The 12,677-nt window shown below is 53.2% G+C and overlaps 1 protein-coding gene across 3 annotated transcripts in view; it reads right to left on the reverse strand.

Annotated features, from left to right (window-relative positions):
- ZNF362 (zinc finger protein 362) overlaps positions 1-12,677 on the reverse strand; it is a 40,110-nt gene that overhangs the window by 23,488 nt on the left and 3,945 nt on the right. For 2 of the 3 annotated variants that reach the window (XM_081585730.1, XM_081585729.1), the window contains exon 2: positions 2,576-2,700. The exons of the other annotated variant lie outside the window; for it this stretch is intronic. In XM_081585730.1, the coding sequence (XP_081441856.1) occupies positions 2,576-2,613 (38 nt within the window). In that variant the 5' untranslated portion in view covers positions 2,614-2,700. The remainder of the gene's footprint in view (positions 1-2,575; positions 2,701-12,677) is intronic. 3 annotated transcript variants of the gene reach the window in all.

Here is a 12,677-nt window from a genome sequence, read left to right on the forward strand (position 1 = left end):
GGAACTTCATGATTTGGTCAGTGCCCCAGGTCCTGGTGTACATCTACCTGTGTTAGCGCAGGGAAGGCGGACAGGGGGAGGGGTGGATTTTCTGAGCCCTTATTGAGGGCCCAGCTCATTGCCAGACGCACATCAAGAGCATCTCACGTGAGCCCTTCAACAAACCTTCGAGGTGAGTGTGCATCTGTGCAGTCCTAGGACCTGCAAGACAGGGTGGGTAGGTGGCCGGGGCCAGGCTAAACCATGCAGACCTTGTGTTGAGAGATTTTAAGCAGGAGAGAGATGGCTGGCTATCTGCTTAGAACAGGTGTACAAGGCAGGAGGGCATCCAGGTGGAGGCAACAGTTTGAGCAGACATTGAGCAGGTTTGGGACAATGAGCAGCTACCCACTAACAGCAACGACAGCTGGAGAGTGGTGAGGTGGGGAGAGACAGAGGCCAGTCAGCAGCGTCCTGAATGCTGTGCTAGCGGTTGGGAAGGAATGCTGGCTGTGAGGAGGCATCACGGAGTGTGCTGGGCAGGGCAGCCAGGTAGCTCAGAGGACCAAGGTCAGCGGGAGGAGCCCGAGGACAGCGCTGGGGGACAGAAGAACCAGGGGCAGAGGAGGCTGAGTGTCCATCTAGACAGGCAGAGGAGACATGCTGGCAGTCGGGCAGGACACGCAGACTGGGCTTCAAAGCTCCAGACAGAAGCCAAGACTCTGGGCAGTGGGCCTCAAGACACACAGTCCTGATCTTTGCAGGAGGGCGAGCAAGCTGTCATTTTGTTTTTCTTGCTCAAAAAGGTGAAAAAAGTTGGATGGGTCAATGAATGAAACACCTTCTAGAGCCACCCGCCCGCCCATCCACACATCCACTGGTTCTGGATACATCCTCTGGGCCAGACTGGGGGCTGGTGCTGGGGAACCGAAGGCAAAGGGAAGAGCCCTGCCCTCTGGGGGCCCCGAGCTCAGAGGAGGAAGCAAACCCGTGACCCACAAGCTTCTGTGAAAAAAAAAAGAATGTTGGCCTATGAGACCTGCCACATGCCACCAGGGACGTCCATGTGGTCAAAGCCAGTGGGCCACCTTCCAGTCCCTTCATGGCCTCCCAGCCACCCTGACCTTGGAGAAGATCAGTGCTATGAACCCTGAGTTCCGCATCTTCTCAGTCTCTTTCCCAGCTTGTACCCCCCACAGCCTAGGCTCCTCAGGGTGGGCGGGAGCCGCCTCCTTCCACAGGCCCCAGTCCCTGGATGGTCCAGCCACTCTAGGACTTTAAATATAAGGAAATCCTCAGGTCTCTGTCCCCAGACCCAGCTTCCCTGTGGAGCTCCAGGACCACCTTCCAGTTACCTCCCTGACCACTCATGGGCTGTTCAGACTGGAGTTGGCCTTCCCCTGGGATATGTAATCCTCTAGCCATCCCCTCTGAGTAGGGTATCCCAACCTGCCCAGAAGCTCCTGCCATGGACCCCGACCTCCCTCCTCCCAGCTCAGACCCACCACCAGCCACGTCTGCAGGGTTCCATTTCCAAACTCTCTCAGATCCACTGCATCCTCTTCACAAGTCCTAGCTACTGTCCCCTCACCTGGACCATGGAACAACCTGCCTTAGTTGGAGCCCAGGGCACCCAGCTTCAAATCTTGGCTCCAAAACACTAGCTGTGTGATCTTGGGCAAGTCACTTGTTCTTACCCCCCCGAGTCAGGGATGAGCAGTCCAGAGCTCAGGATGCAAAGAAAAGATCAGGGAGGACTTCCCAGCGGAGGTGATACGTGCTTTGGGTCTTAAAGGATGAGTGGAAGTTAGCCAGGCAAAGAAGGAGTGGGGAACATTGCTGGTGAAAGCAGTAGCCTTAACAAAAGTCCCAAGGTGAGAAACAACATGGTGTGAGAGGGGAGCTAAAGTGATCGGTGTGGACTGTGAGACAGGACATGAGGCTGGTGCCATCGGCCACGGCTAGACCTAGAAAGGCAGTTCCTGAATTCGAGGCCTGGGGTCTAGACTTGAAGAAGTTGGGTGATGGGACAGAATCTGTGGTTTAGAAAGGCCCCTCTGCCTGCTGAGTGTAGGTGGGACTGGAGAAGCCAGGAGAGGAGGCAGTGGGAGGGAACTGGTTGAAGGTCCCCAGGGAATGGAACGGAGGTGAGAGGCAGGAGCTACCCTGGGCCAGGGAGGAGAATGAACAAGGAGGCCTGGCTATTTGCTTAGAGCTGGAGGCCAAGGAAGCATGCAGGTTGCCCCCCACCACCACAGTGTAGCCTGGGAGGTCCCCTGGATACCGACGCAGACAGACAGTCACAGGAACATGCAGATGCAGACAGACAGCACCAAACTCCGATAGACACAGATCTGTGATCTCAAACATGGACAGATGGGGACACAGCAACTCCCGTGAGCGGGACCCCACAACCTCCAGGACAGAGTCACAGGTGGATGCTATGACAGGAGGGTGGGAGCACAAAGCCCCCAAGCAGACCCAGAGGGAGGCAGTGAGGGGCACTCAGGGGAGTTGGGATGAACACGATGCCTTCGTGACCCAAAGAACAAACCCCTCATTGACAGGTTTCAACCTGGAATCACAGGTTCCTTACCTAGAGTGTCCTTTCCCACTTGGTGAACTTCTACTCATCCTTCAAGACCCAGCTCAAGTGCTCCCTCTTCTACGGAGCTTTCCCTGAACCCCCAGTCAGTCACTCCTCTGTGTTCCCAACAGCACCTTGTATATGGGAATAACAATAACAATAACAATAAAATGGCAGCTACTATTGATTTCAACACCTACTAAGTGCCAGGCACTGTGCTGAGTATGTTACATGCATCATGTCACTGTGAGATATGCACCTAACAGAAAAGGAAACTGCAGCTCAGAGAGGTCGACCAACTTGCCCAAAGTCACACAGCTAGCAAGTGATGGAGTTAGGACGCCACCCAGATCTGGTGCAGCAGTGCAGGGGTGATCACATTCTGGTGCAGTCATGTTTCCCTGGGTGACTTCCCCACCAGACTAAGCTCTGTACACAGGTAGAGCTGGTGCTCATTCACTTCTGCCATTCCAGCATCTCGTCCAAGGTGGTCTCAGAAACTCTTTGTAGAATGAGAAAGTACAATATCAACCATCTTTTCCTGAACACTTACAGTAGGCCAAGAAAGGTATCAGGGCATTTTATAGCCATTATTTAACTGTTGCAATAGACCCATCGTACGTATGAGAAAACTGAAGTCCAGAGAGGTTAAGTAACTTGCCTGAGGTCACAGAGCTGAGTCTGGATTGCAAACCAAGTCTGTCCATCACGCTCTCCCAGGAGAGTGGCCCCTGAGGGCGGCCTAGCAAGCTCCACAAAGGGGAACTAAGGGCAGGGGCACTGAGGAAGGGGTACACCAGGTGCCAGGCCCTCCCACCTGGGGAGGTTCAGGCCTAGACAAACAGTCGCAAAGAAAATGAGGCAGCCCAAGGGCAAGGTGATTAGCCTTGCCCACTGCAGGACAGAGGGTGTATTTAAGCAACTTTTGTCCCACCCACCCCATCCCCAGGCCAGCCCAGATACGTTAAAAAATGAGATTTGCCCAGACCCCATGGCCACCGGGGAACTAGCTCCCAACAAGCAAATGGGAGAGAGCAGGACCCAAAACTGTCCAGATACTATGATTACGAGGAGGCAAAAATAAAAACCTGCGTCAGAAAAAGCAAGCTGTGGGGAACCACGCCCAGAGAGAGGCTGGCAGTGCTGGGGGAGGCGGCTGGAGCTAACCTGGTTTTTTGTCTTTGTTTCTCTGATTTCCAAATACTCTGCAATGTTGTTGTTGCTTTTATAATGAAAACAAATTTATTCTTTAAAAAAGGAAAGAAAGAAAGTGGTTGGTAGCCGGGGGGAGGGGTGGAACAACAGACAAGGGTCTGAAGGCAGGGGTGAGCAGGCGCGATCAGGGTCAGTGATGGTGGGCGCTCAGCTGATCGTCACATGCTGAATCCCCGCACAGGCCCCAATGGGTCCTGGCAGGTGTCGGCCAGGATCTACCGGGAGTATTTCTACCACCTTCCTTGCCCTGGTCCTGGCCCCCTTCTGCTCTGGCTTCGGCTATTCCAAGAGCCTCCTCCGAGGGACCCTCACCTCTACCCACACCTCCCATTCTGTTTTCCTATTGCAGTCCCTCTGCTATTTCTAAAATACAAATCAGATCACAACATTCCCCTCATGAGAATCTTCAATGGCTCCCTCGTTCCTTCCAGACCAGGTCTGGATTCCTGAGGCCTTCCGTGACTGGCCTCTGCTGACCTCTTTGGCTTCACTGGCTGTTTCCACCTTCCGCTCTGCTCAGCCATACTGAGGGCTTCCCCACTGCTCCACTTCCCTTCTCACTTCCTCACCTCTCCCTGGAACTCTCTGCCCTCCCCCATTTCACTGGTTAACTACATCGTATTCCTTAGGCCCCAATTTAAAGGCCACTTCCTCCTGGAAGGCTTCTGGGACTGCTAGGCTATGTTGGGTGCCCCTCTTCTCTGTTCCCTCTGTGCCCTGCATTTCCATTATCAGACACTTGTCATTGCATTTCTGTCTGTTTTCTCATCCATCTCTGCTGTTGGACATGCTCTCTGTCAGGGCACAGTCGAGGCTGAGTCATTTACCTTTAAGCCAAAAAGTACCTGATAAATGTTTGAATGAATGAATAGTCTAAGTAGAGGGAACTGAAAGTGTCATGGCCTAGATAGAGGAAAGTCCCCTCCCCCTCCTCTGAGTCCCCGCCACCCACTCTGGCACTATGTTGTCCCCTGTGTTATACTCTTCTCTATTTCCTATATCTTAAGCCCTATCTTCCTAATTGATCTGAGAAGAGATTGTGTGCTGTAGACTAGCAGACCAAAAAAGTTATTAACAGCTAATGAACACAGAAAATGGTTCTGCTTCCCTAGCAGCGAAAATTAAATGAGCTACACATGTTAAAATAGCAAAAAGCAATAAGAAAATGGTAATACTCAATGCTGGTGAGGGTATGGTGAAATTGGCATTCTCCTGCATTATTTCTGGGAGTGTAAATTGGAAGTCATTTCCGAAAACAATCTGGCAATAATGTGTCATGAGCTCTATAAAAATGTTCAAACTTCCTGGTCTAGCGATCCTATTCTTGGTCATCTGTCCCTAGAAAATACCCCAAATATAGACAAAGTTTTATGCACAAAGCTGTTTGCTTCAGTGTTTTGTTTTGTTTTTTTTACAGTAGCAAAACCCTGGACCAGCCAAAATTTTAAACAACAGGGGGATGGCTCTGTAAATCATGTTACACAGTGACATAGTCTATAGTCATTGATAACAGCCAATGTTTACTGCCATTGTAATGATTCATTTAACATTCATATCGACCTCACAAAGATCTGAGGTACAGAGAAATTAGGTAACTTGCCCAAAGTCACGCAGTGTGTGTATGATTTGAACTTAGAAAGTCAGGCTCCGAAGCCCATGCTCTCCACCCTGACACTAGATCCATTAGAAAGAAGGATTAAAACCACCCTGCAGTCATTTAGAAAACACTCATGATACAACAATAATTGGAGGCGAGGGGAGAGTTTTAAATTGTTTGTATAGATAGAGCAATGACATCTATATAAAAACCAGGTGCTGGAAGAAAAGATAGGAAGGAAATACCAAAATACTAGCACTGGTGTGTTCGGGGCTTGGGGTGGGGACAGAAATGGGGGTAGGTTTTGGTTTACTTCATTTCTCTATTCTTGACTTTCCTGTAGTGTGGCTACATGACTTTTTAAGGAATATTTTTAATAACACTAACAGTTCAGCCAGCTTTGGCCAAGCAAGACACCCCAGCCCCCGCCTATGGCCTCATTAGGATTCTGGCCTCAGGCCCTGCAGGTTTACCCAGGAGACCTGAGCTCAGAGAGGGCCAGGAGCTTGCTCAAAGTCCCACAGCAAGCCTTGAGCCCCACCCCAGACCTCAGCCAGGAGTGTAGTCAGAAAGGGATTCCCCTTTCCTATCTGGGGACTTTGGGAGCCAAAGTCAGACAAAGGAAAGCCTGCCCACTTTCTCACTCCCTCTCCTGTTTAAAATCCTCATTGGGTTGCCAAAACTTTGGGAGCACAGTTCAAACTCTCCAGGGTGGCCCAGAGGCCTTTGTTAAGGAGGCCTTGCTGGCCACATGCATCCAGACAGGTACATCCCCACAGCATCCCTCCCTCCAGCTTCACTACACTACTCTCAGGTTCCCAAAACAAACTCTCTTGTGCCACCGTGGCTTTGCACAGGCTCTGCCCTTCCACGTGGGGGCCATCACCCAGCAGGAACCTTGTCAGACACCCATCAACCATCAAGAGTTAGGTGGGGTGTCACCACCTAAAGGACACCTTGCTGATTGCCACCCCCATCCTAGGCTGCATTTGCAGCCTCTCCCCTGAGCTCTTGCAGTGTCCTGGGCTCCCCCTCCACCACAACCAAAGCACTGATCCCACGACCCAAGAACTGCCTGGTGACTTATCTGCCCGAGCCCCTAGGTGGCTGTGAGCTTCCCAAGATCAGGGCTTGGGTCTGGTTCCTGGTTAAGCAACTTCCTGGACAACCCTATACCTGGACTTGGCGGCACAGCCCACTTGGGCTCTTCCTTCAGGTCTCAGCTGAAGGTCACTCTCTTACCCTCTCCTATTATACACACCCCATGGCCCTTTGCACTCCCCCTACCTTCCCTCTGTATTTTGGCTCTAAACATCCCCACCGCTCCCCACTGCTACCCTTGAACACAAAGTCGAGAGCCTGCCACAACCCCAGAGCCTTGCATTGGACACACAGTAGGTGCTCAAGTGCCTAGTTCACCCTCACTGAGAAAACCATGGGAGGAAAGGGTGTGTCTACGTGGGCCTCAAAAATGGGGATGTTTGCAAGGAGAGAGAGCAGAGGGAGAGCATTCCAGGCAGAGAGGCTATGGGTGCAAAAGACATGGGAAAAGCTGCTAGCTTCCTAGGACAGCAATGTGTTCTCAAATATGTCCCCCTGGCCTGAAGAGGGGGCTTTCCCAGTGGCTCAGCGGTAAAGAATCTGTCTGCAAGGCAGGAGATGCAGGTTTGATCCCTGGGTCAGGAAGATCCCCCAGAGGAGGAAATGAAAACCCACTCTAGTACTCACGCCTGGAGAATCTCACAGAGGAGCCTGGCAGGCTACAGCCAATAAGGTCGTAGAGTTGGACACGACTGAAGCAACTTAGTATGCAGACATGCCCCAGGGAGGGGCAACAAGGTACTGCTGGAGTAGGGCTGGGTTAGAGGCAGGGGTGCTTCTGGGAAGATGAGCTCATCCCACTGAGGGATGAAGAAAGACTGCATGAAGGCAGGACTTACTGTTGGAGGGAAGGGGATATGTCAAGAGAGATGCCAGGGAAGGGTAGGCTGGGTGGAAAAAACCGTATGTGCAAAGGCCCTGAGGCAGGAAAGCACACAGCATCATGTTGGTCTGGTGTGAGCCCAGTGTGGGCTTCTCATGGGCTTCCCTGGTGGCGCAGTGGTAAAGAATATGCCTGCCAATGCAGGCGATGCAGGAGGCATAGGTTCAATCCTGGGTCAGGAAGATCCCCTGGAGGAGGAAATGGCAATCCACTCCAGCATTCTTGCTTGGAAAACCCCATGGACAGAGGAGCCTGGAGAACTAGTCATAGGGTCACAAAGAGCTGGACACGACTGAGCACGCACAAGAGCTCAGTGTAGGAATTCGCAGGGGAAGGAGGGAAAGGTGGCCAGGGCAATTCACAAAGGGCCAGATTTCCAGGCTTAGACACTTAGATGAAAGGCCACGTCAGGCCATGTTCAGGGGTCCCTGAGCTGAGAAAGGCTGTGGTCAAGGTTTTCAACAGACGGGTCATCATGGGGCCAGAAGGATGGCCTGGATGGACAAGCAGAAGATGGTCTAGGAGAGAGAAGCTGAAGTTTCCCATCTTCCCAGCACCTTGAGACCCCACGTGTTCAAAGATTTCCTCCCACGACCCCTCTGCCCTCCATATGCCCCTACTCTACACAGCCCAGAGTCCCAAGTCCCAGCTGCTGCACCCCACCCCACCCCCAAGACCCAGGCCAGCCTCAGAAACTTGCTCCTGGGAACTTCCTGTGAGGAACTAGGCTCCCGAGGGCCCTGGATCCAATCAGGCTGGGTTTCCGCAGCCCTGCAGGGCTGAGAAGGGCTGTTTTCATTGTGAGGCTGGGGCTGATCAGAGCGGAAGGGGGCTGCTGTCTGCGCCCTGGTCGGTGGGAGCTGGGATGCCGCACCCTCCCCTCGCAGTTCCCCCTTTCCCACTATCGGCCACCCAGACAACCAGGGTGGTAATCCTCTCTGGGAGCCCCAGCATCTCTGCCAGGGAACAGGCCGTGACTGCCTTCTCAGGGCTGAGAGGACATTCCGCAGGCTTTGAACCCATGCCCTCCTCTGCTGCCACGTCCCCTGGGGAACCCCAGCTCCCATCCCCAGTGGGAACTCCTTCTGCCAGTGTGAAATGACCATAATAATAAGTCAGTGAGCGCTTCTTCCATCCCAGGCACTGTTAGGTGCTTTACAAGCATTTCTCACTCAGGCTCCTAATGACCCCTGTGAGGTGGATGCTGTGAACATTTCGAAATATAACACACATTCAAGAAGATGCCTGGAACAAAAATGAGCAACTCGACTTATTACAAAGCCCACGTCCAGGGTGCCCCAAAGCCCCCACCCATCTATTCAACTGCAGTCCCCCATACCCCACAAAGGTCCCACCCTGCCGGCTTCTAAGGCAATCTCTCCCTTGCTTGCCTGCAATCAGGAATGAGACTTGGAGAGGATGGAACCTGCCAATCACGCAGCTGGTGGGGGCAGAGGGAGCCCCTTCTGTCTGCTCGCTGTGTGACCTTTAGCAAGTCCATTTCCTCTCTGGGCCTTTGTTCCTTCCTCTATAAAACAAAGAGATGCAACTAAATCAAAGCCTGGGTTCTTGGACCCTCTGAAGGGTGGTGTGGCCACTGAGTATTGACAAGTACAGATTCTGGAACAAGACAAGGTCAAAGCCACAGAGACTGTTACCAAACTGGGACAATAACTGTATCTCCTCAGCGTTGCTGTGAGGATCCGATGAGTTAATCGGTATAACGTCTTGAAAACAGAGCCTAGTCTGTGGTAAGGATTCCATGGTGGCTGCTACCGTTTTGCTATGAGGTTCTCCAAGGCACATGGGAGCCTTTCCTAACCTTCTGAAGACTCGTGGAAATGGGACCAACCAGAGATGTCAACTGGGCTGGGCGCAGGGGGGGCGGGGTGCAGTTTCTCAGGACCCACAGGGCTGCCCGGTGGCCTGATGGAGAGTCAAGTCTGGGATTAGCTCAGCGCAAGAGCCAGCTGTGGCCTGGCCCCTAGGAGCTTTCTAGACAGGTCCTAGGGGGTCCCAGGCCGGGAACCCCCAGCAGGGGATCAGAGCCTGTACTGGGACTGTATCTCAGGACCCCTGGGGGGCAGCCTGTGGGGCAGGAAAGATGGGGCACCAGGCTGGCGTGGAGGCCAGTAAAGTGGGCCCTGACCAGGGCAGAGCAGCGAAGGGAGGGCTGGGCTGATCAGGGAGAGGGATGGGATGGGTCTGGGCTGGACATTTGGAGCAGGGGATCAAGGCCACAAATGACCTAGCACAGGCCCTGGCAGACCAGGGCCACCTTCCCCAGGTCTCAGGGCCACCGTCCTCTCCATGGACCCTGACTTCTCACCTCGAGGCCTTCACCCCTGCTTTTCCCTCTGCCTGAATGTCCTCACCTGGAAAACTTCAAGCCAGATCACTTCATCCCTGAAGCACCTCTCCCCTACACATACCATCATCGTCAATGGTTACAGTAAATGTAAAAGCACCAAGCTATCGGACAGCCCTCGTCATAGGAAAGTGGCTCTTTTCCAGCAGGTACCAAAGTTTGTAATCATATCCTCAGCTGTGTATGCCTCAAGTCTCCAGACCAGGGCTGAGATGACACTGGTCCCCCCCACCAGTGTCCCCAGCATTGAGCAAGGGGCCTGGTACACAGTAAGTGCTCGAGAAGTATTGCTGAGTGAAGGTGAAAGGTCCAGGCAGGCTGCAAGCAGATCTGGGTAGGGCATGGGCACACACGAGTGCACAGGTGTGCAGGAGGGAACCTGTGTAAGGCCAAAGGATGTAAGGCCGGTGTAAGATGCACTGACGTGTAAAACACACGTATGCAAGAGTATGGCTGTGTGCAGGTGATAAACACAGCATGCACATGAGTGTGGAAGGACCCGAGGAGGGGCAGGCAGGTGGCTGTGTGTTGTTTCCTGGGAGGTACATGTGGGTATATGACTACCACGTGCAATCCATGGGTGGCAGAAGTGCATGCGTATATATCACGTGTGTGGACACACTCTAGCAGACTGTCTTCTGGATGCCCAGCTCCTATAGGCTCAGTTCAGGGCATCTCTGGTAGTGTTTCTGAAATAGCAGGGCAGCCCTTCAAACTGGCAAAAATGGGGTAGGAGAGGTAGGGTCAAAGCTGGAAGTGGAAGGACTGAGGGTGTGAATATGTGTGTGCGTGATTCTGGAGGGTGTGTCCACCCCAACCAGGTGCCCCCTGCATTGAATTCCAGAACCTGAAATGGCTAGAGTGTCCCTTCAAGGAGCATGAAGCCTTTGCTCAAAGCTCAGAGAAGGAACTCTAATGGTGAGGACTGCCCCCATGGACATTCTGCCACATGGATGAGGCGGGGACAAGGTAGGACGCTGTGGGCCCCAGAGCCAAATCCCCAGGCCTTCCCCACACACCTTAACATTCAACACACCACTCAGCCCCCTCCCCAAATCCTTACCAGCCTCCAGAGCCTGGCCGCAGTCCTGGCGGTAGGAAGCCAAACCCACAGCCCCTAACCCACTTCCACGCCACCCACCTCTCAATCCCACCCAAGTCCAGGTGGGGCACTGGGCCCTCTGCAGCCCTGTGCATCGGGGAACATTCCCCACCAAGGCGGAGATAAGGAGGGTGGTGTGACAGAGGGAGCAGCTCTCCAACCAGGGCTGTTGCTGCCTTTGACCCCAAGACACATACTGTGGCAGCCAAGTGGCACCTGGGGAGAGGAAAGCCCAGCAGGCAAGGCATCCAGAGGTGTGGGTGGCCCTGGACAAGGCCCACGCCTCTGCTTTCCCGCTGCAGTCTCCCCAGTGGACAGACTGAGGTCTGGCTGGCTAATCTGTGAGGTCTGCCTCTCTTCAGCTAACATGTGACTTTAGATCGAGTGGTTCTCCAAGAACTGGGTACACATGGGGCTACATGGAGACGTCATTGTCCTGTTCCCCTAAGTACACCAAGCCTGTCCGATACCCTGGGCCAGGGCCAAGCTCGATGCTACAGAGACAGGAGGGGCTTGGGAGGTGTGTATGCTTGATGCCAGGTCAGACATACAACACCAGGCACTGGGTGGCCTGCCCCCAGGGAGCTCACAACCCAGTGGGGAGAAAAGCTACTGAAGTCACAAAACCACAAAGTCAACAGCACTGGGAAGCCATAATGCTAACATCACTTCCCAAGTGTTATGCACAGGGTGGGTGCAGCACTTTACTCTCTGTAAAGACAATCTTTCCAGAAATGATGATGGTCTGACAAAGGGAGGCTGGGGGGCCTGGTCAGGAGGGAACTCCCCACCACTCTAGCGGAGATCAAAGGCCCTCTTGTCAAGGATGTGGGAAGGGGGTTCCCGCTCTGCGGAGGGGTCGGTGAGGTTGGGCTTCCCCTCAACAGCTGTGGGGTTCTAAGGCAGAGTCCTGGAGTGCTGGGTTCAAGTCACACAACGCGCCTGATGAGCTCTGTGGACTTGGCCAGGTTACCTCATGTCTCTGTGCCTTCATTTCCTTAGCTGTAAAATGGGGGTGATAACAATGAGGATTAAGCTCGTCCATGTTTACAAAGCCTTTTGGAACATGGCCTGGCACAAAGTGAGCACCCAGGGCCACTAAATAAATAAGGCAGTGAGAGCCTCTACGTAAGGGTCTAAACCCCAGATCTGGGCTTCCCTGGTGGCTCAGTGCTAGAGAATCTGCCTGTAATGCAGGAGGCTTGGGTTCGATCCCTGGGTTGGGAAGATCCCCTGGAGAAGGAAATAGCAACCCACTCCAGTATTCTTGCCTGGAGAATTCCATGGACAGGGGAGCCAGGTGGGCTGCAGTCCACGAGATAGCAAAGAATTAACTAGCGACTAGACAACAACAAGCGGACTCCAGTGTCAAAGGTTCTGAGTCAGAAAGCTTCTCAGATGCGAAGTTCGGAGACTGGAAGAGACTGCGATTCTTATATCCTGTGATTTAATCATCTCGTTATTTCCTGACAACAGCCCAGAGCCTCCCAGGGGAGAATAGGGCAGAGAGCTCGGTGTCACTTCAACTCCCAGGAGCTGCCCCGCTGCAGGGTTTCTGCCACACCTGGGCTCCCTGGCATCTCCTCACCTCCACCAAAGCCACGGCCATCCTGTGCTAGACCCACCTGCCCACTTGCCTGCATGGGGTTTAAGCACATTCCAGCCATGCAGACAGGTAAGAAGTGCAAATAAATAAATAACAAGAAGAAGTTTCAGATACTGGTAAGAGCTGCAAGGGCTGATGTGACCATGAGTGACAGTGGGAAGTTATTACAGAGCAGGTGACCAGGGAAGCCCCAACTGAGTCAAAACTGGTGAAACAAGAAGGCACCAGCCATGCAAGCA

The sequence above is a fragment of the Giraffa tippelskirchi genome, chromosome 3 (assembly GCF_054371585.1).
Source record: "Giraffa tippelskirchi isolate mGirTip1 chromosome 3, T2T-mGirTip1v1.2.pri, whole genome shotgun sequence".
NCBI classification, from domain to species: Eukaryota; Metazoa; Chordata; class Mammalia; order Artiodactyla; family Giraffidae; genus Giraffa; species Giraffa tippelskirchi.